The 27465-nt window shown below is 38.6% G+C and overlaps 1 protein-coding gene across 2 annotated transcripts in view; it reads right to left on the reverse strand.

Annotated features, from left to right (window-relative positions):
* RGS7BP (regulator of G protein signaling 7 binding protein) overlaps window positions 1-27465 on the reverse strand; it is a 55318-nt gene continuing 27853 nt past the window's right edge. For both annotated transcript variants that reach the window (XM_081930299.1, XM_081930300.1), the window contains 4 exons: window positions 12843-12973; window positions 5119-5266; window positions 4653-4723; window positions 1-1033 (listed from right to left, as the gene is read on the reverse strand). In XM_081930299.1, coding sequence (XP_081786425.1) covers window positions 936-1033; window positions 4653-4723; window positions 5119-5266; window positions 12843-12973 — 448 coding nt within the window. In that variant the 3' untranslated portion in view covers window positions 1-935. The remainder of the gene's footprint in view (window positions 1034-4652; window positions 4724-5118; window positions 5267-12842; window positions 12974-27465) is intronic.

Below are 27465 nucleotides of genomic sequence, written 5' to 3' on the forward strand. Positions count from 1 at the left end.
TTTTAGTTTAACTAAAAAATATTTATTAACAATGTAAAATGTTTAATATTTTACAGTTAGAGCTACTTCTGGCATGCCCTAAAAGCAGTAACACTAAATTGATGTTCAGACACCATGCTTCAACCTTTAATGGAGACAAAATAGGATAATTTGCTTTACATCTGTGGATTTTATAGTTTCCTACACCATCTTTTAAATTTTTAGCCTTTCTTCCCAAAGCTGAAATAGATACATTTGTGGGGGGTTTAAAAAGTAAATTAGCTATTTCTATGCATTGTACATATGTAGATATAACTATCTCATATTTACAGGATCAACATATCGATGTTATGTTGCTTGTGTAATAGAAATTAAGATACTGTATTATGAAGCTCTTGTATAAGTTGAGATATAGAGTGGAAGACTAAATATGAATGAGAGCATAAAAAGCAATAGGAGAGTTTGTGCAAGTTCTCTTATGATATTGGCTCTTTTTATTTTAGCTTTTTAGAACTTAAGCACAGTTTTGCTGTTCTAAATAGTTTTCTATGGATTAGGATTGCTTAATAGAATATGTTCAAATAGTTTAACATCATACTAGCAAGAGCTACAGTCCTACTATTGTACTGTACACAATTGGCTGTGGTGGTTTGTACACGAAATAAAAAAATCTGAATGTTTTATTTCATAATTATAATATTTGCATCTAATCACAGAATGGTTTAAATCAGGCATGCAGTATGCCATTAAAAAAAGTTAAAAATATTCTTCATAATGTTAAATCGGTTTCCTGATTTGGTTCTTATCAGCAACAAATTGTAAAACTCTTGAAAAGGAGGGAAGAAATAATTAGTCGTGTAGAAAACACACACTACCACTTAGAGCATTAAGGTTTATCCTGCTAAAGGTCAAATTGTATTGGCTGTGGTCATCTGTGCATTTCTGTACTGGATCATCTAGCTGGAGACAAGACAGCACAATCCGAAGAACCTCCGCTTCCGTCTTCGCACTAATGGATAAGGAGTTGAAGTCAAGTTTAGGAGGCTGCTGTCATCTGCGATTTAAAAAAACAACAAAAGATAGAATTAAGCTGAGCAGCAGCAAAGCATATATTCTGAAGGACACGTTTTCTGTGTGTTTCTTCAGAGTTTTGCAACCTGTGGGTCACGATCTGCAAGGGGGTGGATTTGTAAAGAAACCCTAGATAATTGTTTTTCATGATGAACTGGCATGATGAATACTTCTTACCACTTTTTGATTTGTTGGCTTATTATAACATCATGTTGACACCTGCAACCAAATATCAGAAAAGCTTCAGTCTTACGTCTTAGTACTTGGGAACTGGTCTGATAGCTGTGGCAGATCTGGTGAGGCATTTATACTGGAAGTTGTTTTGAGTGCCTATTACAGCTCGCCTCTAATGCACCAGCACATGTCATCGTTCATCAAATTCCATACTAATAGGGGGGTTATGTAAATTTTGGCTTGAATGCCTCAAGCAGCAGTCATAAAACAGGCAAACCTGCAGTTAAAATGCATGGAACCAACAACTGCTGAAGATGTAAAGTCCAAAATTCACGTGACAATAAACTGATGGGTCACCGCACCAAGTAAGTGTGGGCTTCTGAGTTACCATAACCACTGCTTTACTTTACAATGAGGTAAGGTGAGGCAGCTGCTTCAAATGATGGATCCTGGTTGCCAGTAGGACTGGTAGACTTGGGATTCAAACAGAGAGAAATCATGAGGCTCAATCATCAGCGAAGTTCTCCTGCACAAGTTTCATTGAAAAGAATGGAAGCTATGCAGGAATTTTAATGGCTCTGCATGGGAGAACCACCTGCTGAACTGTAATAAAAAAAAATCTCCCTCTCTTATAATGATAAAACTCAGATACACTACACGAAGCAGAACATTGGAAGATTCAGGACAAAAGAAAATACAGTGGTACCTTGGAAGCAGAACAGAAGCTACTGCAGCCAATTGGAAGCCACAACAGATGTTTGGGTTCCAAAGAACGTTCGCAAACCAGAACACTCACTTCCGGGTTTGCGGCGTGCAGGAGCCGAAGAAGAAGAGGAGTTTGGATTTGATATTCCGCTTTCTCACTCCCTTAAAGAGTCTCAAAGCAGCTAACAATCTCCTTTCCCTTCCTCCCCCACAACAAACACACTGTGAGGTGAGTGAGGCTGAGAGACTTCAAAGAAGTGTGGCAAGCCCAAGGTCACCCAGAAGCTGCATGTGGAGGAGCGGAGACGCGAACCTGGTTACCCAGATTACGAGACTACCACTTTTAACCACACCACACTGGTGTTCGACTTCCGAGGTATGACTGTACGTCTTTTAAGCAACACCCGGTGAAACTATGGAATTCACTTCCACAAGAGGCAGCGATGGCCACTAACTTGAATAGCTTTTAAAAGAGGATATGATAAATTCACGGAGGATAAGGCTCTCAATGGCTACTAACCATGATGGCTGTGTTCCTGCTCCATGGTTGGAGGTGTTATGTCTCAGAATATGGTCGCTAGGAATCACAGGTAGGGAGAGCCCTATTGCATTTAGGTCCTACTTGTGGGCATCCCATAGGTAACTGGTTGACTACTGTAATAACAGTATGCTAGATTAGATGGGCCATTGGCCTGATCCAGCAGGCTCTTATGTTCTTAAATGTAAAGGTAAAGGGAGCCTTTACATTAGGTCCAGTCGTGATCGACTGGGGTTGCGGCGCTCGGCGTACAGCTTCCGGGTCATGTGGCCAGCATGACTAAGCCACTTCTGGCAAACCAGAGCAGCGCACGGAAATGCCGTTTATCTTCCCGCCAGAGCGGTACCTATTTATCTACTTGCACTTTGAGGTGCTTTTGAACTGCTAGTTGGGCAGGAGCTGGGACCGAGCAACGGGAGCTCACCCCGTCGCGGGGATTCGAACCGCTGACCTTCTGATCGGCAAGTCCTAAGCTCTGTGGTTTAACCCACAGCGCCACCCGCATCCCATTATGTTCTTAAACACTGCTAAATAGCGGGAGACAGGAACACCGTTGAGGGGTTTTGCCTCTGGCACTGAAATGGCTTGGGCCAGCCCTGCACATACATGAGCTTCAACAGCTCACTGCAAGCATTCCTCCATGAAGAAAAATGTATAATTTGAAATTGGCTCAGGGATGGAAAATCTTCAAATTTATTCTGAAACCAGTGCTTAAATTCATTTTATAAGGTGTGAAAAAGGACCAAGATGAATGGGAGATTACATCTAATCACTGAGTGGCAGAGAGCAATGAGGGCTATCATACTGAACCTTAATGTGAGTTTTGTTGGCAACCTACATTTAAACTCCACAGAAATATTTGAATTTATTCTCCGTCATTTTTATTATGTCTTAGTAGAGAAGTAACTCCTCTAGGCGCAGCTAGTTGAACATTATGCCCCTTCATAATTCAGCGTTGTCCAGCTCTTAATTCCTTAAGTTGCTAATGATTACCTAGTTAATAATTATTTACTTCTACCCCATACTTTTACTTTTGTACCCAAAGAAGCTTAGAAATACATGAAAAGAAAATAAATCCAATCATCATCTATACAGGAGAAGCAGTCCCTAAAATAACCCCGGCCCAATTAGGATTTTAGAGACCAAAACTACCACTTCGAATTGAGACATAAGACCAGAGTTGTATGTTCTGATCTATGGGTACCAGGCAAGGTCTGACTGCAACGTCACTAACAATATTATTCATATAGTGCCATCAAGTTTACAAACTAACATGAGAGAGAAAAATAGCAGATTAGACAAGCATGCAACTTAAACTTCTTTTTTATTTTTGCGTGCTTTATTTACCCATATATACAACCTGAACCTGCTATGGAGAAGTTCAGAGCATCAGTATTCCAAGAGGGTTCTGCTTCTCCCATAGGTACAGAAACATTCTTGCCCTTCGGCCTGCCTTGCTCCCTCAAGTCACACCACAGTTTCTTCTAACGTTGCTAACCTAAACCTTGCCCTTTTTCTTTTTCTTTTTCTTTCATTTATTTATTGAATTTATACTGCCATATAGGCAGAAGTCTTAGGGCGGTTTATTAATTTTATTTACTGTATAGATATTTTAAAAAATAAATAATAATTAAACAACATTTTGGGTTTTACAATAAATCAGTCAACCTAGGACTTTCCCGCTCTCCCTCCATGGTTCCCCCAAAATTTCAATTTGTGCTGCATATTATAGTTACTCCATGCCTTTGCTTCTACAAAAAAACACAAAAACAAACAAACAAGCAACAACAACAAAATTCCACTGTCGTTTCCACTGCTGCTCTCACTCAAATCCTATTTGCATCTTAATATGTTTACACTGAGTTTTTAAATAATCCACAAACATTTTCCAATCTTCCTTGGCATGCAATTTAAATTTCAACAGTAGGGAGACTATAGAGGGGAATTATGAATCGAAAGAGTTAAGAATAAAGGGATGTGTATGAGTGCAAACTTTATTTCAACTGGGCTAAGGCTAAGACGCTAAGTCACACTTCTATAATTTTTTTTTAATAATTTAGAGGAACGTTACATTGTCAAACCTTTTCTCTATTTCGAATATTAGGAGTTTGTTTAACATTACCAGAAGAAACCAAGTCTGATCACTTAACTATCCAATTATCAGATGCAGAAAAGAAAGGCTTACCTTGATTTTTCAGTGGCAAAGGCATAGTCTCCCTGAGTTTGCTTAAAAGGTTTTTCATTTCTCTCATATCCCTGTAGAAATGAAGCACAGAACTGTTCAAATAGAACAGACATTGCTTAAGCTTAGATAAAAGCTACTTCTGCTTTTCAGGATTCCAAGAATAGTACTATGTCTGAACAAAAAGGATAAAAATAAAATAAAAATCAGAATGTTGGACTGAATAATTTTTGCAGACGTCTAATGGACAAGTGATGGAGTTATAATAAAAAAGACCACTGTAAGTCTCCAATTTTATTCAAGTATGTTCTTCCATTAAGAAGGAGTATGGCTGCTCATTCAGAGGCAATTTTTATTCCAGCAAGCTTTTTGTGAAGTTCCATGAAGGGATGTGGAGACAAAGGTCTACTTCCACACATGCCTCACTGTTTAATGGGATCAAATTAGGAATAATAAACAGAAAACATACCTTTCAGTATTTTCAATATCCGTGGAAACCTGCCATAAATGTTGTTGAATGTCTGTTGGTGAAGATGATGTGTCTTCTAAAATAGGGACTTCTGAACTCTCCTCTACTTTACTGTCTATGATCTTGGGTGCTGCACAAGTCTCTATCCCTTTCAAATGGTCAAAAACAAAACAAACTATAATTACAAAAAACCCTCATAACCACATTTCCCCACACCCAGCATCTCTCATTCTTGAAATAATTACTGGACTTGAGTGCTATATATACTATGAACTAACGAAATAAGGTAAATAAATAAAATTCTGTACTATGGAAAGTTCAATTCTGTGTGACCTATATAAATAATGAATTTTTGCGTGGGTTTACATATTCTGCAGAGTTCATTCCCCTTCTATTAAGTAAAGGAAAGTGAGCAACTAGTGAGGTACGCAACCTGGCAACTTTATTATTATTTCTTATTTATTAAATTTCTATTCTGTTACTCTTCCCAAAGAAGTCCAGCTTCTCTTCAGCCACCCCTCTTGTTTCTATGGTTCCACCGCCTATTGTAATGCACACATTTCCAAGGCTATCTTTGCTTATGAACTCTATTTATAGCATGAAATTATTTGTCAATGATGCCTCTTCCCTCATGCAGCCCCATTCTTATCACAAAGCATTTTATAATGATCTCCTTAACTAATTTATCTGTCAGACATAATTAAATGCAATTGCTGTACAGCACTCTACAAACCTTTTGAGTCATTATTGATATTTCTGCTATGAAATCTCTTACTATGTATATATACGATTTCTAGACTGCCACTCATCACACAGTGAACTTGGGGTAGTTTCTAACATAATATAAATACAATAAAATATAGTACATAAAAAACAATAATTAAATAAAACACACCAGTTCAGAATAAACTTGGAGCATTTTGGAACATCTACACCAATTTTAGTCACCACAACATTGAAAGTCATTTTCAGGGTCCTCATTTCTCTCTATGAAAACAGGTGAGTACATTTCAACATCTCCTCCTCAGTACATCTAAAGATCTCCCTTCCAACTTAATTTTTGTTTCTTATAGCACTTGTACATTTTGAAATTAAGAGTGAGGGAACCAGAACACATTATTTAACCAATTTATTCCTTTTATGCTTACTTAGCTCAAAATTAGGCAAGAAACACACCCTAGTTTAATATTTTAACCCTGGAAAGTTAAAATATTAACTATCAAAAACTGTTATGGTCTAAGATGTTTCGCTATATGTTGCACACAAAATGCTAAACAACGAATGTGCAATGAGTTTCAGTTTGGGAGGTTTCTGAACTGGGTCTGGCAAAGGCCGTGCAGCACTGGTTTTATTTTGGAGTGTCCTCAGTGCACCATTTCGATATCATTTTGAATTTCCATCAGGGAAGCACTGTAGCAGAGTCACAGATGTTTCATGTTTTAAACTACCTGTTTGATTATATGAATTCCTTAGAGCATGTCTCACATTGATTTTTTTGGCCTCGTTTAGGTAAAATGCCATGCTTTGGAAATAATTCATTTAACACACAAGGTAACTCACTCAGGCTAACGCAAGTGGTCTGAGTCAAAGGGGTAAGGTGGAAAGTGATGGGCCAGCTACAGAAATGTAAAAAATAAAGCAAAAGGGAGCCTTTAATAGTTTAGAGGGTTCCTTGCTCAGGATCTCTTCTAATTGAATTAAATCAAAAATTTGTTTGAATATAAGAGACAACTGAGTGCACTGTTGCAAAATAATGAATTCTTTTAGACAGCACAAGTGCTAGATGCACACTCACAATGAGGACAAAGTAATAAACTCTGGCATTCAGCAATTTCCACATGAGAAGCACTTGATTGCCTTCAGGCAGTCGTTCCACATTTTCCAGTGCAGCAGCTCAGCCCCAGACAAAGGGTAACTCTGAAGTGGCATCTGTGCACAGAAGGCCAACACCTTGTAAATTCCCAAATTTGTCATGAGGCATGGCTAACAATAAGCTGCCAGACAGTTCTCAAGATTTTCCTGGTCATTGGTTCACCTGTTGATGATTAGGATTAATTTTCACATTAGTCTTCTCTCTGCTTCTTTTTATGAAGTACACACAGGGAAGATGTTTCAGGATGTGGCAGTAGTCAGACTTGTATCTAACTGTTAGGCCAACCAATTTTTTCAAGGATTGTGGAAGACATGCCTAAGGACTTATCTAGACAATGCTGTCCCACAACGCAGTAAGTCAGATATTATTTTGCCAAATGTGGCTATAGATTTTGCAAATATTCATATACCTTTATAATAGTATTATTGTTAATATAATCAATTACATTGTGATTAAGAATTTATTGTAGGGATGAGATGAATTACGGAATGCTTAGAGTGTGAGCATGCCACAGAGAAAAAACACCCTTCTGAACAGATAAGCAGGGCATTGTTTACTGAGAGCAGCCCTTGGAAGAAGAGCGTAAGGTTTCTGGACAGCTATGCCCATTTGCCCTCTAGAGGTCAGAGATTATGACCTTAGGTCATATATTGAGAGAACTCCTTGCAATTCCAAAGATATCTGCATTCAGCACATTAGTTCACTAGTCAAGTAGCAACAGATTAAGCACCATATAGGAAATTTGGGCCCAGAGCCACTTTTGGTTGAAGACCTATGCAGCACCCCAAACAACATATGAAGTTACATTGGTAAGCTGAGACCTCTGGATTTTTTAATAATAATAATAATAATAATAATAATAATAATAGGCACCCACTTCATACATCTCTCTGTGCTTCTAGACTGGCCATCTAGTTAGAGCAAATATCTTGGTAACTGTATCACTGCAGAGCATGTGTGAATGTGTTGCATGACTGACAGCTTTTGAAGAAATGAAATTATACTGTATTTTGATAACTGGTAGCATTGCCTAGGTTTCTGTGCACTCCTTCTCCAATCCTGGGCTGCATTCCTGACAGTAGCCCAATCCATTTTAGGCTTTGCAAGTCAGGTTACTGCGTTTACTGGATATGTGTACTGGCATTACCTTGGTACAAAGAAATAGCCCCACTCAGAGGAGGCTATGTTTTTGGATTTTAAACTATGTTATTCCTGAACTGAATTGCCATTTAATGCATGTCATCCTGAATTTCCATAGGCATTTTGAATTTGTGGCACTGTTTTGATGTTCATTAGGTATAACTGTGGAATTATTTTTAATTTATTGTTCAAACCGCGGTTACATTGACTGTTCTGATATTGTTCCACTGACCTGTTCCCCTCCCCCCCTTGCCTGCTGTTGGTTTCCTTTGAGAAATAAAAGTAGACAATAAATATTAAAGGGAGGCCGTCAGCTCCTAAAAGGGCCACTTAAAGGATCCGAGAAAACTCTGATGACATGCTTGCTTTGGTATTTTAAAATATGTAAATCATCTTGCTCTCTTGGCAGAAAGGTGATATAGAAATACAACGCATTCATACATGGAAATAAAATAGTTTTAGATGTATTTGAAATAAAATAAATAACCAAAGTTAGTGTGCTTAGCACTGGAGTGTAAGGGTATAACAAAAGTGGATCCTGTGAGTCTTTATGACTGCAAAGAGACTTATAGCTCAAGGCTGAAAGGACAAAAACCATTACTCGGTGGTTTGAAGTTCTTACTGCCCTTTCTACATTTCAACGTCTATTTTAAAATTGTCAGTCTCGCTTGAATTCATATTAGAACATATGGACTGTTTATATTAGTGTGTTTATTTAAATTAGGATTGCTGAGATTATTTTGATCTTTCTCAATGGATTATTTTATTGTTAAAGGGCGTTTACAGTGGTACCTTGCAAGACGAATGCCTTGTAAGATGAAAAACTTGCAAGATGAAAGAGTTTTTCGTTTTTTGAGTTGCTTTGCAAGACGAATTTCCCTATGGGCTTGCTTCGCAAGACGAAAACGTCTTGTGAGTTTGTTTCCTTTTTCTTAAAACCGTTAATACCCAGGGAATCCATGATTCGCAAGACGAAAAAACTCGCAGAACGAATTAATTTCGTCTTGCGAGGTACCACTGTACTTTGTTTCTTTCCTCACCCGTTTTTTGTGCTATGTTTGCAATAAAAAATATATGAAGAAAAGAAGAGTACATAGTCTGTGAATAGCAGTGGGTGAAAAAAGCAATTCCTTAAGAGTTATTCCGGTTGTTTTAACAATTCTAAGGGTCTCTATGCTTCATGGCTAATTTTTTTTTAGTGGGGAAAGTGCTCAGCTCTAAAAAAGAACTGTAGATAAAATGGCAGGCTGGAGGGCGGGTTTGGACTTGAGATTTTTCATGCACCATCAAATAGATGCACTCAACACTTCTGCAATCACATCTATGTGGAACTCAGCAACTTACTTAAAAATTAGATTAGTTATAGAAATATTTAGCCTAAGTGAAAGAATATTTGAATAACAACTTTTCCTAGCCATATTTCAACTAAAAAAACCTTTCCATATATTACGTTTCTGCTTAAAAGGGAGCAAGGAAGAATTCCTGAAAATATAGAACCCTGTAGCTGTGCTTTACTAGGATTCAATCACCCTGACTAGATGTCCATGGGGGAAGCCATCTTTTCTCCACAAGAATGTTCCAGAGAGCAATGCTACGTCATAATGTTGCATCATTCCCAGGGAAGTTCTGTCCCCATGGATACTACTGGATGGCTGTGGTCAATCAAGCTGCACCTTGAAACAGCTAAAAGGGAAAGGAACCACCCTCAGCTACCTGTTATTTGAAGGGTGAGACTTCCCTATGAAATAATTTTACCTGCTCCGAAAAGAGTGAATCAACACTGGAAGGGGTGTTTTGCTTCACCCCTTAAAAATACTGGAAAAAGCTAGACAAAATATTTCATTCCAGCTTTAGTTAGAAACCACTTTAGGGTCTGCTCTGTGGTGGCAACAGTAGTGAAGAAAATTTACTTCTTCACCACCTTATTTTTAAAAGACATTTGAAGGCAGCCCTGTTTAGGGAAGTTTTTAATATTTAATGCTGTATTGTTTTTAACACTCTGGGAGCTGCCCAGAGTGGCTGGGGAAACTCTGGGCTGGGCAGGGTATGTATGTATGTCTGTACGTATGTACGTATGTACGTATCTATCTATCTATCTATCTATCTATCTATCTATCTATCATCTATCTATCTATCTATAAATTACTACTACTACTACTACTACTACTACTACTACTACTATTGCAACTGCACAATGTTAGCCAGTGAATCTAATTTGAGTGGTGAGGGCGTCTTTCACATGGGCCCAGGTAATGAATGGATGAAGCCTGCAGAGATCAATTTGCACCACATTTTCCAAATAAAGACCACTCACCTCTATTCCTACTTGGAGGCTATAGTTAACCCATAGTTAAGCACTGTCTGGCTTTGTCATTTTGGATACTTTTCAGCCAAACTGCGCTGGGCTAAAAGGAAAAACCACCTGACCTGGTGTAGGCTACCTTCCTTTGTTCCCTATGAATATTTTCTAATAAAATTTGCAGTTATGTAACACTTTTCCTGACTGTGCCAAACACTTCAAATGTATCCTTAGTAATCCTGACAACAATGCTGCAAAATATATCTTTGTTGCCATGCTACAGATTGGGGAGAGGGTAGAAGAAAGCTGAGGAAACGCTACCTTGCCTAAAGCTACCTAGCAAGTTCATGGTTGAAGTAAATATTTGAACCAGATGGGGCTTCCCAACTCACATTACACTGCAGCAGCTCCCCAAATTATGACTGGGCATTTAGAGCAGCAAGCTACTACAGATATGAGGGCTTATTGTGAAAATATTATAAAAACCCAACAGCATTTGTGCATTAAAAGCATTCACCGCTTATATAAATGTGCTTTATAAATAAGGACAGCTGTAAGAACAGGTCCTATTGATGGAAAGTACGTCCCCACATTTCCTAGTATTGTTTACTGGCATGAATTAACAGGGAACAGATGAGCGGAGATGCGTTTCTTATATGGCTCCACAGTAGATGTGCCCAGCGTTGTCTTCTGCCCAATTAGTGTGTGGGAGGAAAGCATCGTGTTTGCAAGAGAAGGGCACATCTGGATTAGAAACAGCTCAATGTATTCCTGTGGAGCAGCTATTTTTGTTCTTGAGATTTTTTCAACTATACAAGCAGCCTACTTTTCCTCCTGTAGGTCAGCTCCCTCCAGGAGTAGTCTGAACTTGGGTAACTAGCTGAACTTTACAAAAGATATAAAAAGCAACAAAGAGCCCCAGGCTTTGATTCTGCAGAGTTGTTCTATACCCATGAGGAAGATGAAGTTAGCAAAAGTGCTGAACAGAACAGCCTGCTTTTGCTAAACACCTAGAAGCACAGTCTTCCCCCCTCCCCTCCTCCAGCAGAGGCCAGACTTGGGCCAGACTTATTCACAAATGCTAACATTTGTTCAGCCCTTTCTGGTTCTCACGAAAACTTCCATGAAAAAGCTAACACGCATCAACTAGGCTAGCTCAGTAGACTTTTCCTTGGAAAACTGTACATAGAGCCAGTTTGGTTATATGGCCACACATTCAGAGCTACACCAAAAGCAGCACTGCTAGGCATAGAAGATGCAGCAGCTGTGAAATATATTGATGAAATGCAAACTGCTAGATATGTTGTAACATACCACAATCAAGGCCAGATAGACATATGCAAGCTCAGTGTGCAGCCCACTGATAAGTATGAAAGACTTGAAGAGGACGAAGGGACAAGGCCGCAGCGGTTCTCAACCTGTGGGTCCCCAGATGGTGTTGGACTACAACTCCCACCATCCCTAGCTAGCAAGGCCAGAGCTCAGGGATGATGGGAGTTGTAGTCCAACAACATCTGGGGACCCACAGGTTGAGAACCTCTGGACTAGGGGGATTAGGGCTCATCCATAGGCATGATTGTCCAATGCCTAAAAAGCATGGGCATGAGAAGTTTCCCCCTTGTCCCACTCTTTTCCTAGGGAAAACCCACCCTTTAGCTATAAATCAAGGCAAACATCAATCCGGAGAAAACAACCCCTATCATTCCTAAGCACTGGCCATGTGTGCTGGAGCTGATGGGAGCTGGAATACAACAAGAGGACCACAGGTTCCCAATCAATTCACCTGAGGCCTATTTAGGTGGAAAAACCAAAGAGGAACTACAGTTCTAAAAGTAAGTCATTGCATCTCATTTAATGATTATGGGCCAATGGAAATAGTGTTGTTCTTGGATATGGGATTTTTGGTTCTGAATTCCTGCAAAACTATAAATTTTAACTATGCGTATGGAGGAGATAAGGAAGAAGGAATAGGATGTGAGGGTGGGGTGATCATGACCTTGAGCTCTTAGGATGAAAGGCAGGATCTAAATGTAACAAACAAACAAATACTTAATAAATATGGAAGATGGTTTTTATAATAACTTTTTTTTGCTACTTATCTAAATTTTATCTTGTAATGACTTATGATTATGATCAATATATTGATTCTTTCTATTTCAATGGAAGCAACTAATCCATGTGCATATTCCACTGAAATCAACAGTGTAGGCTAAGTTTTCAAGAATTCTAGATGCATTTTGGCACAGACACAGTCATCCAGAATGAGGCATAAAAGCGTTCTAACATCCCATGGGCAGGCTGGTTGAAGAATAACAGATGAAGCTGCATGGCAAAAGTCCTGTTTAACACATAGCCAATGACAACTGAAGTGAATGAAGCAAGACCAAGAGCATTTATGATATAGGTGAATACCTTTTCGATGAAGCTGAAGTGATCCTAGTAGGCATATGGATTTTAGCATCTCTGTCGTATACATTTCTAAGCAACACTGCAACTGAATATATAGTCTACAGATCTCAGGATGAATCTCACCATCTTCTGGGCTGCAACAATATATTAAAAAATCAAACAGAAAATGTTATTTCCATAATTTATCTGTCTCCACAGTTTATAGACATTCTAGACAGTTTTTAAAAACGGTCTATTTTTGAAGAATTATATACGAACCTTGTAATTCTATAGACATCTTTTAAGGTGTATGATTTAACAATACAGATGATAATACTATTATTATTGTTGTTATTATTATTATTTATGTATTTATACTTCGCCTTTTTCTCTGACGGGACTGAAGGTGGCTTACAGATAAATACAAGAACTGCTAAAACGTAGAGAAATCCATCATTGAAATACAATTAAACATTGAAAGAATTAAAACTATATACATATCTGTTTAAAACATACCAATAATTTTGTAATGCTGATCTGAAATAAAAATTGCAGACAGGACCAGCTCAGCTTGTAGCCCTAAGTATACCACGAAAAAAGCATACCGGGGGGGGGGGGGGGGAGAGGAGATGAGAGGCATGGTGCGAATTTCCCAACAAGATTTAGGTTCTGTCCCTAAGTCTAAAAAGAGTCAATCACCCCTGAGTGAGCAATGAATTCTGAGGGACTTGCAAAACAAATGTGTGAATAAAATGTCATTTTCCCTGATGTTTTATTTAACCTGGTCAAATACAGTACCTTAAAATGTTTTCAAACTACATGCAGTACTGCACAAAGATAAAAACTGGACTAAAAAGGGGAAAGATTTAACTTAAGTACTATAATTTCTGATTCCTGTCAAAAGTAATTCCAGCCTTGGATTAAACCCTATTTATAGCAGCAGATGCCACACAAGTTCAGAGTAATTACTGATTTTAAAGATCACAATTTCTCCTTTGGCTCTACCCTCTCACCCTTTTACTCCAACCAACAACACCAGAGACATGATCAGATGCTGACTGGCTGCTCTAATGCTGCAATGCCCTGTTAATGTGCTATTTTTGTAACCCTTCTTCTTAGATTACAGCTGACTTCCGTTCTCAAATGCATGGCTGTTATCTTCATTGATTTCTTTTGAAATCACACTCATGAGGGCAAAATATTCTGTTCGGAGTATAACTTGTACAAAGATGTTCTTCAGCATCCCTGGTGGTTGTAAAGATTCATCCTTTGCACGATGTTTCAGAACTCTCTTTTTAATGCCAGCAGAGTCCTCTCAGAGGTGTTCTTATGCCAAGTTTGCAGTTAGAGTGGACCATGAGGTCAAGAGAGGCAGGTCTTTTGTTTTCTCTTTTAAAAGTGCTGGGGCCTTTTACCCAAAAAGAATGATAGGTACAGAATATAATTTATAAAATACTAGGAATTTATGAGAAATGTTGAAAAATTAAGATCTAGGGAAATACACTTTTTCTGTAAATGTCTTCAATAATTTTCAGTTTGCAGTGGGAAATTCCATGGAGCAAGGGTAGCGAACGTGGTGCCCTTCAGATGTTGTTGGACTACAAGTCCCATTACCCGCATCCATTATGGTCAATGGTAAGAGATGATGGGAGTTGTAGTCCAACAAAACACCTGGAAGGCATCACATTGGTTACTTCTGTGCTAGAGTGATCTAATTTAGCATGTTAATTTTTCTTGTATTCAGTATAATAATAATAATAATCTGAAATGATCAAACTTGGTATTTGTTTATTGTTACTAATGAACTTATGGCACTGAAAATTTCCTGGTTTTTTTTGAAAAGGCCTTCAAAAGATTTCCACCAGTAATCATTTATTATACCTCATTGTGACAAGACACTACAGTAATTACTAGCAACAGCATTCATAAGTACTGTAATGCTTAGTAGAATTTTGTTGTACTAATTTGTTGTTGTTTAGTCATTTAGTCATGTCCGACTTTTCGTGACCCCATGGACCAGAGCACGCCAGGCACTCCTGTCTTTCACTGTCTCCCTCAGTTTGGCCAAACTCATGTTGGTAGCTTCGAGAACACTGTCCAACCATCTCATCCTCTGTTGTCCCCTTCTCCTCTTTCCCAACATCAGGGTCTTATCCAGGGAGTCTTCTCTTCTCATGAGGTGGCCAAAATTTTGGAGCCTCAGCTTCAGGATCTGTCCTTCCAGTGAGCACTCAGGGTTGATTTCCTTAAAAATGGATAGGTTTGATCTTCTCTAAAGATGTCTATCACTGATAGCAATGTTTTATCCTATATAAAGTGGAGCTCTAATGCTTCTGTGTTACTTTTCTAGATGAAGAAATGTGATTTGAAAAAAAAGTAAGTATGCAGCAAAGCTCTGAACATTAAACAATTCTGTATCAAAATCACAGGTGTTTGAGAAGATCCTGAGAGCAAATAAGAGGCTTTTGTGTGTGCAAAAGATCCACCCTTCACAAGCACCAAGCCAGATAATACAGTGTTAAGAATTCACTCATGTGTCTGTTCCTATGTGACACAGGGTAATTCCAATTAGGTTTGAAATATAGTGTTTCAGAGTGAGCCAGAATTCTTATTGCTTAAGATTTTTAGAAACATCACTTACAAATGATCTCAGATGTGGCTGATGCCATTTCCAACCTAGTTCCAACCATTTCTTCCCTAGTTAAGTTACCAGAAGTCCAGATGCCAATAGAAGCCATGGGGCTAATATGTTTGGCTCCAATTTCCTGATGTAGCCACCCTCAAGTAGCCAAAATCTGAACGCGCATTTGCACATATTCATTTCTAGGGTTGTAAGGATCTGTTTCGCATTTTTCCATTCTTAAATTCAGTTCTCCACATTTCTGCAGTGATTTGTTGATTTCGTTTTAAAAAGCCCTCATGGAAATTCTTCGGTATTTTAGTGTGATTTTCCCATAGTAAACACATTTTTGTCTGCAGTTTTGACCAATGCACACATTTATGCAAGCAACCTCTCCTAATATAATGCATTTTTGTAAACACTGGTTGGAGAACTGCATCACAGAATTTGGTTAAGTGTGAATTTTGAAAGATGGCTGTGTGTCGGTTTTCACATTGCTTTGGAAAGTGTCTAATTAATAAATTCAACTTTAAATGTGTACTGAATCAAATTTCACCCCCATTCCTATTCATTTCCTCTAAGGTCCCCAACCCATTTTGGCTCAGTTAGTGCATGTTACTACAACAACAACGTCTCCACTGGCTACCATTTTAAAGCTACATATCCATAAATTTTCCTACTTGAATACGCCTTAAAGTGAAAGTCCAAAATCACAAAATAAATCTCTTACAATTAGTACTATAAAAGTAAACCTGTGTTCTATGCTATCAAAGTTATCAATTTAACATACGTTAGCGCTCAGAAACTCCGTTATCTTTCTTTGGATTTGCAGTACTTTTAAGACATTCAGAATTAATGACACTGGCTAATAATAACCGGAATAGCAAATATCAATATCTAGAACACATCTACATTGACAAACAAGCTACAGTGGTGCCCCGCAAGACGAAATTAATTCGTTCCGCAATTTTTGTCGTCTAGCGAATTTTTCGTCTTGCGAAGCACGAAATCCCATAGGAATGCATTGAAAATCAATTAATGCGTTCCTATGGTCAAAAAAGGTCTAAACAAAGCCAAATTTGGTACAACAACAGTTTATTAACTGCTCTTTAAAGTCACACATACTGTAAAGAGCAGTTCAAAAACTGAAGGGAAAATAAATTAACTTTATAAACAAAACATGTCTTTGTTTTTAGACGTCGCGAGACGTTTTCGTCTTGCGAAGCAAGCCCATAGGGGAAATTCGTCTTGCGAGGCAAATCGAAAACGGAAAAACCTTTCGTCTAGCGAGTTTTTTGTCTTGCGAGGCATTCGTCTTGCGAGGTACCACTGTACTAAGCAATTACATATAAACCCCATAGAGGGAGCTCTAATACCAATCATTACCTTTTCAGCATTGTTATTTGACCACCAACCAGCTTAACCCATAAAACAGAAAGGGATATACAGACACAGGATTCTATCCCTGGAAATAAAATATTTATTTCATAAAATTTATATACTGCTTGATTGTAGAAAAATCTCATGTCACTGGGGCTGTTACCAACCAGCGAATATATTATTTCTAAAATACTATATATTACGTAGTTGCTTCATAAGTAACTAATTTAACCTATCATTATATTGCTTGTAGACAGATTGGGATTAAAACTGGAAAACCAAGCTGTGTGAGTTATTTAAAATTTTGCACCAGGTTGTTGTTGTTGTTATTATTATTATTATTATTATTATTATTATTATTATTATTATTATTATTTTGTTTTGGGTGTGTGCGGTTTGAGTTCAGGAGTACTGAAGCAAAGGCCCATAGAGCAATGGAATGGAATTGTTTCAAATCTACAGCTCATAAACAGCCTCTCTCTTTCCAATTGCAATGGAGAACAGAGATTTTTTCAGCCTGGACCTCTAGATTCTGAACTGAGGGGAAAGACAGAGAAATGGTTGCTATGGTGACTAGGCCTTGTCCACGCTATACCACAATAGTGTCATGACAATGTGAAGAAGGTATGAAGTTGGCTACTTCCAGTGGTTCTGGACCCAGAGTGAACCCCAATAAGACCCTAGGATTTCATCAGTTGCCCCAAGAATAAGGGAAGCTATTTTTTGGACAGTAAATAAAAGTGGTGCAATTAACCTTTCCCTTTCTCAGTGGCGTAGCATGGGGGTGCAGGGGGGGCCGGCCGCACCGGGCGCAACATCTGGGGGGGGCGCTTGCACTCGCAGCTCTCTGCCCCTACCTGGCTCACTCACTCTCTCTCACTGCAAACAATACATGTGCTTAGGGGATAAGGGTTTCTTTAACTAATCTAGTGGAAGAAACTCAAGTGCTAAAATCCATGGGTTAGGGGGCGCAAATCCACGGGTTAGAGGGCACAAATTACTTGCCTTGCCCCGGGTGCTGACAACCCACGCTACGCCACTGCCCTTTCTAAGATTTCGTTTATCAATACAGAACCAAATTTTATTTGTAAACAAAGGGGGATTAAAGGAACCAATCACTGAGCAGGAAAAAAAAGATGACGGAAGAGGGGTAAGCCTCAAGTTTTGTTGCTGGATTTATTACCACCACCACCACCACAATTTTTAAAATTAAAAACAATGCTTATAATTGCATTTTTTTTAAAAAAAATATGAGTTTAAGTAGAATACATGCAGAATTATAATTACAAGATGACTGCATTGCACTTGCATTATATTTATATGGAACTAGTGAAAGTGAAAAGGAGGAAAAAAGAGACAAATATCTATATATTCTAATCTGAGAACAGAAAATAATTCAACCATCATCCTGAAACCGGATTTCAAAACATTGTAAGACCACAATATAGTGATTATCCACAAACCTTTGTTATATTCCATAAGCAGCTGTCAAATTGTTGCAAATTTATCTTGTCTTTTTCCTTTCTCTTTAAATCTGCTCAATTCAATGTGGCCATTGAGGCAATCTCCATCATTTTTAATCTCCTCTACATTAACAGTTGCCAAACTCCTTTTCCCCCAAAACAAAATTCTTCCTGTCAACACTATATATAAAGCCAATTCCTTATGTTCCTGTCTGAAGAAACCACCTGCATAGTCTAAAGAAAAAGCCATGGGTCCAATGGTATCTTATACATGAACATATCTGAAGTCTGAATCTTGGCTAATTTTCAGGTTGTTTTTTTTATAAAAAAATCAGTGCATATTTCCACCACTAGCATAATTTATTTTTCATGCAAACAGGTTTCCCCCACTTTGATATATTCCTGTTCCTCAACTTTTCTTTTCTTTTTTGTAGAAGGGGGGAGAGAATAAGAGAATAAAATTTTGCTTTTAATTCTTGCTGCTTCTACCACTGGCTTGGGTTTTTCTGAGCTATTTTCTCTCTCTTTAATATTTGTACTGGTTCGTCAACATGCTGTGACAACATTGTGAGCCACTAGGGGAACAAGAGGGACACAGACTAAGCCAAACTTTGAAGGTCAGGAATCTATCTCAGAGACTGAATGATTCACCTCAGAAGGAGTACAGGAGATAGAGATGTTGCCATGTCCTGTCAAGATTGGGTCAATAACATTAAGGTGTATTTGACCCAAGAGATATACAGATCTCATATTTATTAACAGTATATCAAAAACAGTTTCACATACCATAGAAAGAAAAGCAGGAATACAATTGGAATGAATTTTTAAAATCCCAGGATGATAAGCACATCATTTAATTTAATTATTTTTATTTCTCCCCCTTACTCAGAAAACTACAGGACTTTTTTTGCCATACCGGTATGCTTAGTTCATTAACTAGCTATATAATTAATGGGCCAAAATTAATTTTAACCATGTATTCAGATTTCTTAGGGAACTGAATGCAAAAACTTTTCAGGAGATTGGTCACTCAACTATACCCTCATGCAAGACAACCAGTTCCCTTGACAACCTTGAGGTTTCACCCCCTTAATCGTACTGGTTTGAAAATGTTTGCTATACTCTTAATTTCTGGCTTTCGACCCAATTAATCAATTCACATTATCCCCACCGAAGAATTCCACCACATGGACGGCCAGTTCCAAAATGGCAGAGCCATCCTTTGAAACTGGTACAACTAGCATGCTAAAAGAACAGAAAGGGAGCATGCAGGAGTAGATGGTACAGTGTTGTGCTGCTGCCCTGCCAACAGTGGTGTTTTTGCTGCTTACTGGGATGGTGTGGGGCACAGGAAAGGCCAGGACCATGTAGGTGCACTGGCAGTGTCTCACATGTCCCACTGGTTCTCTCTGTTACACCGGGTTCCAGTTATGCCTACCAGATCAATGCCATCCTCTAGGACCAAGCACTCCAGTTCACAAATCTTGTCTCAGGGGCTTTTAGCAATAGCATTATTGACACTTGTATACAGTCTCTCTCCACACGTTTCTTTGGCACTTGCATTTTTGACCTGCAGTGCTTTGCCCTCTCTGAGTCAGGTAATGAACTCATAATAAAAGCTGATATCTATTCCCAGAAGTTATGCTCTCCATGCTAATGCTTACTTATGCATACAATGATCCCTTAGCGATGAAACATGATTAAGTAGGATATGACAGCACAGTATGGCACCCTTGACAATAGCAAGCCGAAGAGCAGATATAGTTATATTCAATAAATATGAGGCCATAAATGGAAGTGTTAATTTAAATTATTTGTGGCATGTGGCTGGGATATTCGCTTGTTAAATCACATTCCTTTTCTGAAGTTGCTTAAAATGCTAGAAAACCCCAATAATCTTACCAGTGTTCACTAATTCACAAAAATGTCTTCCGTTTTTTAGGCACCAGGAAGCATATGCCATGAATGCCAGTCTTTAAAGTATAAGATTTTCACACTTGCTTCTTGATGTAAAACTTTCGGGTTCATATAGCTAGTAATCTGGTCAATATAAATCTGGAGTTGAACAGGCTTATGTTAGGGGAAATCCAGATATTTCCCCCCCTAATATTCTAATTTAAAGTCAATATTAGGAGGAGGAATGGGTGGTGGTTTGGGGGAAGGCCCTGGTGCAGTTATTCCCCAACCCCCAACCCCAATAACACTTCATGGAAAGTATCACCACCCAAATATGAGCAAAGACCAGGGCCGGACCCCAAATCCATTCAAAGCTCCGATGCTCTAGTTACCTTTTCTAATGTCTCTGGAAAGCAAGCAGCAGGAGCCCCAGATCCTGAAAGGAAGCGGTGGATTGCAGTGAACAGCTTTATGATGGTATTTTTCTCGTTGGGGAAAGATCAACCCAGTCAGTTGTTTTAGGAGACAGTTTGGCCACACTGGATGTCCAAAATCAATGCTCCAGAATCTGGATGAACCCAAACGGCTCTAATTTTAAGAGATTGGATAGCGGTATATATTTCAGGCAGGATGTTTTAGCTTTTCGAGGTTCTTCTTCTACTTCCCAGATTCTGGTACATACTATGCTGTCTACACAGATGTCTTCAGGGCAGTGGGGGCTGATCCAAAGAGCAAATGGGGCACTGCCCCACCAACCTCAGCTGCTCAGCATGCTTTGCTCCTTCCTTAAACCTAGTATTACTGAAGCTTTCTCCATAGAAGTCACCAGTTCTTATCTACCGCACAGCAATGCTTCATTTATTAACCTAGCTTAGTTTAGTAACCAATAGATACCAAAGCATTCTACGGGTATTTGCAAGGATGTAAGGTGAAGGAGGTTCTGACCAAAAAGAAACTGCAGGAACATATTCTACTCTTATATAATTTGTGAACATGCTGTCCCTGACACTGACTGTCATTTAATTGTTTAATATACACATATACTTAATGTATCAACTTTCTTATTTTCCCAACTGCACATTATCAGCTTTCCAGCTCCATAATTTCCCCCCAACTCTACATTTTGTGTTTAGCTGCACACTAAAAAAACCACCCTTTGAAAAACTTCCATCTTTTGGTCATATTTCCTACAATGATGCATGATAACACTGCTCAAGAGTGCGATAAAACATCCTATATGGACAAGGAAGCCTCAGAGTTCTGAAGCAATCATCAGTAAATAAAATAATAGCAGTAAAACTTTCCAAGAGATCACATTTTCACCATTAACCATCTTCCCCTCCAATACATTGATGTCTGGCAAGAACTAAGTATGTCCCACAAAGAATGCCCAAGAAGATTCCATCTGAGGTCAATAATACTATTTGTGATATCTCTGTCCTGGGATTTGTACAAATGAGAGAAAAAAAACCCAAAGCCCTGCATATGGGCATCAAGCTAAAATACATAGCATATTAGCTTGTGCGGCCTGTATTTTCTTTTAAATTGTTTGTGATAGATGTGCAATTTTGTTTTTTGAAATCACTTCAGCCAGAAATTGTGTGAAACTGCATGCAAAGGAATTGTTGTGTTTTCTTTTTAATGCGGCATTTCCAACCTCCGAAGATGAAAGCTACTATTCAGATTTTTAAAAGGCTTGTGTCTCTGGTAGCAACAAAAAACAAACAGCAAAAAGAATAAAGAAAAGCTCCAGACAGTTCTTCCTTCATGCTTCTTTCGAACTTGGCCTTTAGCTATTAACTGTCACGAAAGTAAGCTTTCTGTAATACCATTGCTTATAAATGCCAAAGTCTCAAGTAATGGCTATATAAGGGAGCAAGCATTTTGGAACTAGGTGAAGCTATATAACTATCAACAGCACAGTTTTACTGCCTAGGGGCAAACTTGGGGCAAGTTGTAACCTGCCTTTGTAAAGTTTATTGCTAGAAGGAACTTGCAATAAGTAAGTTATGCTTTTCATGCAAGGTTCCCTTAAAAAAGAGTTCTCATTTCGTAGCATTCATTAATATGTAATAAGAAAAACTGCCTTCATTAATATCTGATCAGGGGAAGAAAAATGGCAAATATATAGTCATCCCTATCTAGCATGGGAGAGCAACAAATAGAAATGGACTTCTGTAGAACTGGGCAGTGCAGATGCCAATGCACTTCTGAAGGCACTTCCAAATTCACATTGCTATAGATAGCTGGACTCCAGAGAGCTGATGCAAATGGAGACATTTATTTCCCATTTATTATTGCACATGATTAGTTGTATATGGCTGGATATGGTCAGAGACTAATGTTCTTAAACAAAAGCAAGAATTGCCTCCTAATCTTGCATCTGCCTATACTGCTGGGTATGCTTTTGGTCCAGAGATTATTTAAGGGGACACCTGATAACTGTGCTCAAATAGCTGAAGGGCTGTCAAGCAAAAGATGGTGCAGATTTGTTCTTTGTTGTTCCAGAGGACAGAATTAGAAGCAATGGGTGGAAATTTCAAGAAAGCAAATTTCAAGTATTATTATTATTATTATTATTATTTACCACCCTTCATCTGAGGATCACAGGGCTGTTTACAACATAAAAACACAAAATACATAACATAGTAACAAACAAAAACAATACCCCCTGCAAGTTTAAAAGGCTATAAAGGTAAAGGTAAAGGTACCCCTGCCCGTACGGGCCAGTCTTGACAGACTCTGGGGTTGTGCGCCCATCTCACTTAAGAGGCCAGGGGCCAGCGCTGTCCGGAGACACTTCCGGGTCACGTGGCCAGCGTGACATTGCTGCTCTGGCGAGCCAGAGCCGCACACGGAAACGCCGTTTACCTTCCCGCTGGTAAGCGGTCCCTATTTATCTACTTGCACCCGGAGGTGCTTTCGAACTGCTAGGTTGGCAGGCGCTGGGACCGAGCAGCGGGAGCGCACCCCGCCGCAGGGATTCGAACCGCCAACCTTTCGATCGGCAAGTCCTAGGCGCTGAGGCTTTAACCCACAGCGCCACCTGCGTCCCCCTTTAAAAGGCTATAGATTGTTTAATTAGCTGAAGGCCTGGGAGAAGTGGAATGTTTTTGCCTGGAATCTAAAGATATGTAACAAAGGCGAGAGAATTCCACAAGTGTGGAGCCACCACAGAATATATAAATGTTGGGGTAAGCTTCCTAATGGCACAAGCTGTTGCAGACAGAGTTAGTGGACTCTCCTTTGCTGCAGCTACCAAGAGATGCTATACTGTAGTTACAAGATTCATTCATTAAGTCAGGAGTTGGCCTAAATGACCCTTCCAGCTCTAATATTCTATGACCCTCTAGTTTTCCATATGAAGGGTGTTTCACAAATAATGCACATATTAGAACCCAGATATTACATCAGTCCCTGGTTCCTACTCACATAGGAAGACAGAAATTTGATTCTGATACAAAGTGGGGCATGACATTTGATTTGTGTCTGCTGGTTTTATTTTCTGTTTTTCATTTGTTTGAGTTTTATCTGCTGTTCAGTAGATCTGCTGTTTTTGTTTATGTTGTTTTAATCTTTGGATTGTTCAGTTTTTATTTATTGCTGTATTTTGACATTTTAAATGTAACTCTGGAAACTGGCTAAGTTGAAAAGTGGGGTGTACTTTTTGCAAAATGAATATTCAATTGTGTGTTCAGCAGGCAGCTGTGGATGTTATGATTAATCCTAATAAACTGAATGATGATGCCTGTCAACTTTCTCCCCCCCCAATTATTGGTTTTACATAAATTTATGCACAATAACTATAACGATTCCAAAACATAAAAATAAAAAGGTTGTTTCGAACCTTCGGACCTCTTCCCCTCCCTCCATGGGTTCCATTTCCCAAAAAATTATCTTTTTCTTTTCCCCCTGCATTATGCACCTATTAAAAAATCATAGCTACCAAAATTCATTTCACATTACAAGTGTCATTGTATCCCTGCCCATGATTTTAACTGTCTACAGTGGTCTTTTAAGTATATTAAGAAGCTATTCCAATCTTTTAGCAATACTTGGTCTCCCTGGTTTCTGATCTTTCCCGTCAGTCTTGCCATTTCTGCATATTCCATTAGCTTGGTCTGCCATTCCTCTTTGGTCGGTACTTCTCCTTCCTTCCTTCCATCTCTGGGCTAAGAGCATCCTCACTGCCATGATGCTTGTCAATTTTAAATGGTATTCCAGTTGTTGGGATATGAGGTGGGAGAAATAGGTAGGACGAGGTAAACTGTACTCACAGCTCAATTCAGAACTGGGCAGCGATTACAAGCATACTCTCCGACCAATTTTGGCCCCTTTCACCTTTCCTAGTGCTCTCAGAACCCCTGTTGCTTAGGTGGGTCCCCCAAACTTCCAAGGAGTCTTTTAAAAGTGACAATGGAATAACAGGAGAGGAACCACCCACAAGCTTCCTTCTGTTCAGAGTTCTCCGGATCCAACACATAAAAAGGTGACAGAGAAACGAGGGACAAAGCCTTTGGGTAACTCCAGCCTGCCAGGCTTCAAACAATATGGCCTTAACATCTTTTAATTTTGATCTAATCACCTAAGCCCAATTAAAAGCTGCCTTAGTTTGTTTTCGTCTGATGGTAACTTCAAGCAAGAGTCCTTTTAACAGTAGAACAATATCTGAGCTCACCACCAGAAGTGGCTTGTACTAGGATAGTGGAAGCCTGTGCTTGCATGAACCCGAAAGTACCAACTTTTCTGTCGCCTACAGAAAAATCCGAACTCTTTTTCCTCTGCTAACGTAAGATGCTTTTTTCAACCACCTTGAACACATCACTTAACACAAAATGGCAAAGTCTGAACTCTTGCTCGCATGTTTGCTTGCTGGAAAATATTGCTCAACCAGAAAAGTTGTTCAAGATAAGAATAGCAGAGAGAGAGAGAGAGAGAGAGAGAGAGAGAGAGAGAGAGAGAGGGGTGGGGAGAGGGAGAGGGAGCAAATATTATAGGAGAACAAAAAAAGGCTACAGAGAATTTAAGGGCAAATACTGTGGTATACAGGTACTGTACCACCACTGCAAAGCTAGTCCATCATGGCCAAGCAGTACCATTTAGTCTCTCTAATGCTTCAAGGCTCCCCCAGTGCAACCCCCCCCAAAACAATTCCCTTTGTGTTTGTCTAGTTAAGAGAAGGAAGCAGTGCAATAGGTGTACAGTAAAAATAAAATACTGACGGGTCAATGTAAACTTGAAAAAATCCTTTTTTCACGTATATCTACTTAGACCTTGAAAGTATCCTCAAAAGCCCTTAATTCTCCAAGTGCCCTGAGGAAGTGGGGTGCAGACTGTAAATACTTGGGTGAGAGGACCTTTCTGATGGCGTGGGATGATTTTAGTAGAAATCTAGAAGACATCTGAAGGTAGCCCTGTATAGGGAAGATTTTAATGTTACATATTTACTGTGTTTGATGTTTTGATTTATTGGAAGGCACCCAGAGTGGCTGGGACAACCCAGTCAGATGAAATATTATTTTATTATTATTATTATTATTATTATTATTATTATTATTATTATTATTATTATACCAGCTTTATTTTCTATTGATAAGTTGTATGGTGTGTTAGAATTTTTCTTGTTCTTAAGGCATATAACAACATTTTAATGTTTTTTTTATTATTATTATAATCTGGCCAGAAAACTTTGTTATTGGACTGCATATAAATACTGTTAATAATTTTTTTAAAAAAAATTAAATCACCAATGAAGAGCTGACATTACACAAAACCCATTTTAATTTTTGCATGAAGGGTCATTCCATGTCATGTCAACGTAGTCATGTCACCCACCGTCTCGGATTTTGAGGAAACTTGGTGTACACCCTTCCCTTATGGTTGAAAGAAACCCCCTTAATTTTTTACCCTCTATCTCAAACGGTTTTAATAGCACTTGGCACATGTACATTTATTTTTCTTCTCCATAACCAACGATCAGATCTCTTTGAAATTTTACACAGAGCTCAATAAGAGGATGAGGATTTCAGGAAAAAAATACACCAGCACTCAAAAGATTTTATAAATGCCTAATTTTTTTTATAAATGTACTTTTTTGGGTGGAAAACCTAGGTTTAGAAAACCTCAATTTTCAGCGTGTGGTCATGATGCAACCAAAAGTTTCTGATGTTGAAAATTATTGCAAAGACATGCTCTTTCTTGACAAAGAATGAAATTTATGGTTTTTTTATTCCTTTTAACGATAATTTTACGTTTTTGGGACATTGTGGGGAAAAAGTGGCTACTGGGTACAACTTTCCTACAATCCATAGGAAAGTTTTATATACCATATTCACATCATGCTTTAAATCATCAGAAACAATGCAATGGGATGAGATAATCTTCCCTGTCAGGACTTTTATAATGCACTTTTTAGGCATTTATAAAATCTTTTGAGTGCTGGTGTATTTTTTCCTGAAATCCTCATCCTCTTATTGAGCTCTGTGTAAAATTTCAAAGAGATCTGATCATTGGTTATGGAGAAAAGAAATAAACGTACATGTCCCAAGGGTCTCAAGAGGGACAGACAACACAGATTTCACAAAACCTTAAAGTGCTATAAAATTAAAACCGTTTGAGACAGAGGGGGGGGGGAATTAAGGGGTTTTCTTTCAACCATAAGGGAAGGGTGTACACCAGATTTCTTCAAAATCCGAGACGGTGGGTGACGAAACCCTTGTTGTTTGTGTTGATTTTATTTGGAATGACCCTGGAGAGGAGCAAAAAAAGAGAGAGCCTGTTTGGGAGAAAAACCCACACTCACTGGTTAGATTAGATCATTAGTCAAAGTAATAATAATAATAATAATTATATACACACACACACACACACACACACACACACACACACACACCCTGCCCTCCCCGGCCCGGGGGATAGGGGTAATACAACAAGTCACAGAACAATGAAAAGGTATTTAAAAGTCTAGAAACCATTCTAATACAGATGCAAACTAGGAAAGATCTCTATTTAAAAGGCTATCTATCTCCCACTTCCTCTTTTGAATGGCAAGAGTCAAATAAACACTGAAGAGATTTATTTGTTTGTTTTACAAAGGAAAGGAAAGCTAGAGAAAAAGAGGGCTTGGTATAATATTTCCCATCTATGCAGCCTTGTCATTAAATGCAACTTCAATACACAAAATTATTGCACTACATAGAAAAATTGGATAATCAGGAAAAATGCGCTGGGAACTATCTGTCAAGCATGTGTGTGACACATGCTTCAGTAATTTCTAGGGAATTTGCCA

The sequence above is a fragment of the Podarcis melisellensis genome, assembly GCF_964234715.1.
Source record: "Podarcis melisellensis genome assembly, chromosome: 11".
NCBI classification, from domain to species: Eukaryota; Metazoa; Chordata; class Lepidosauria; order Squamata; family Lacertidae; genus Podarcis; species Podarcis melisellensis.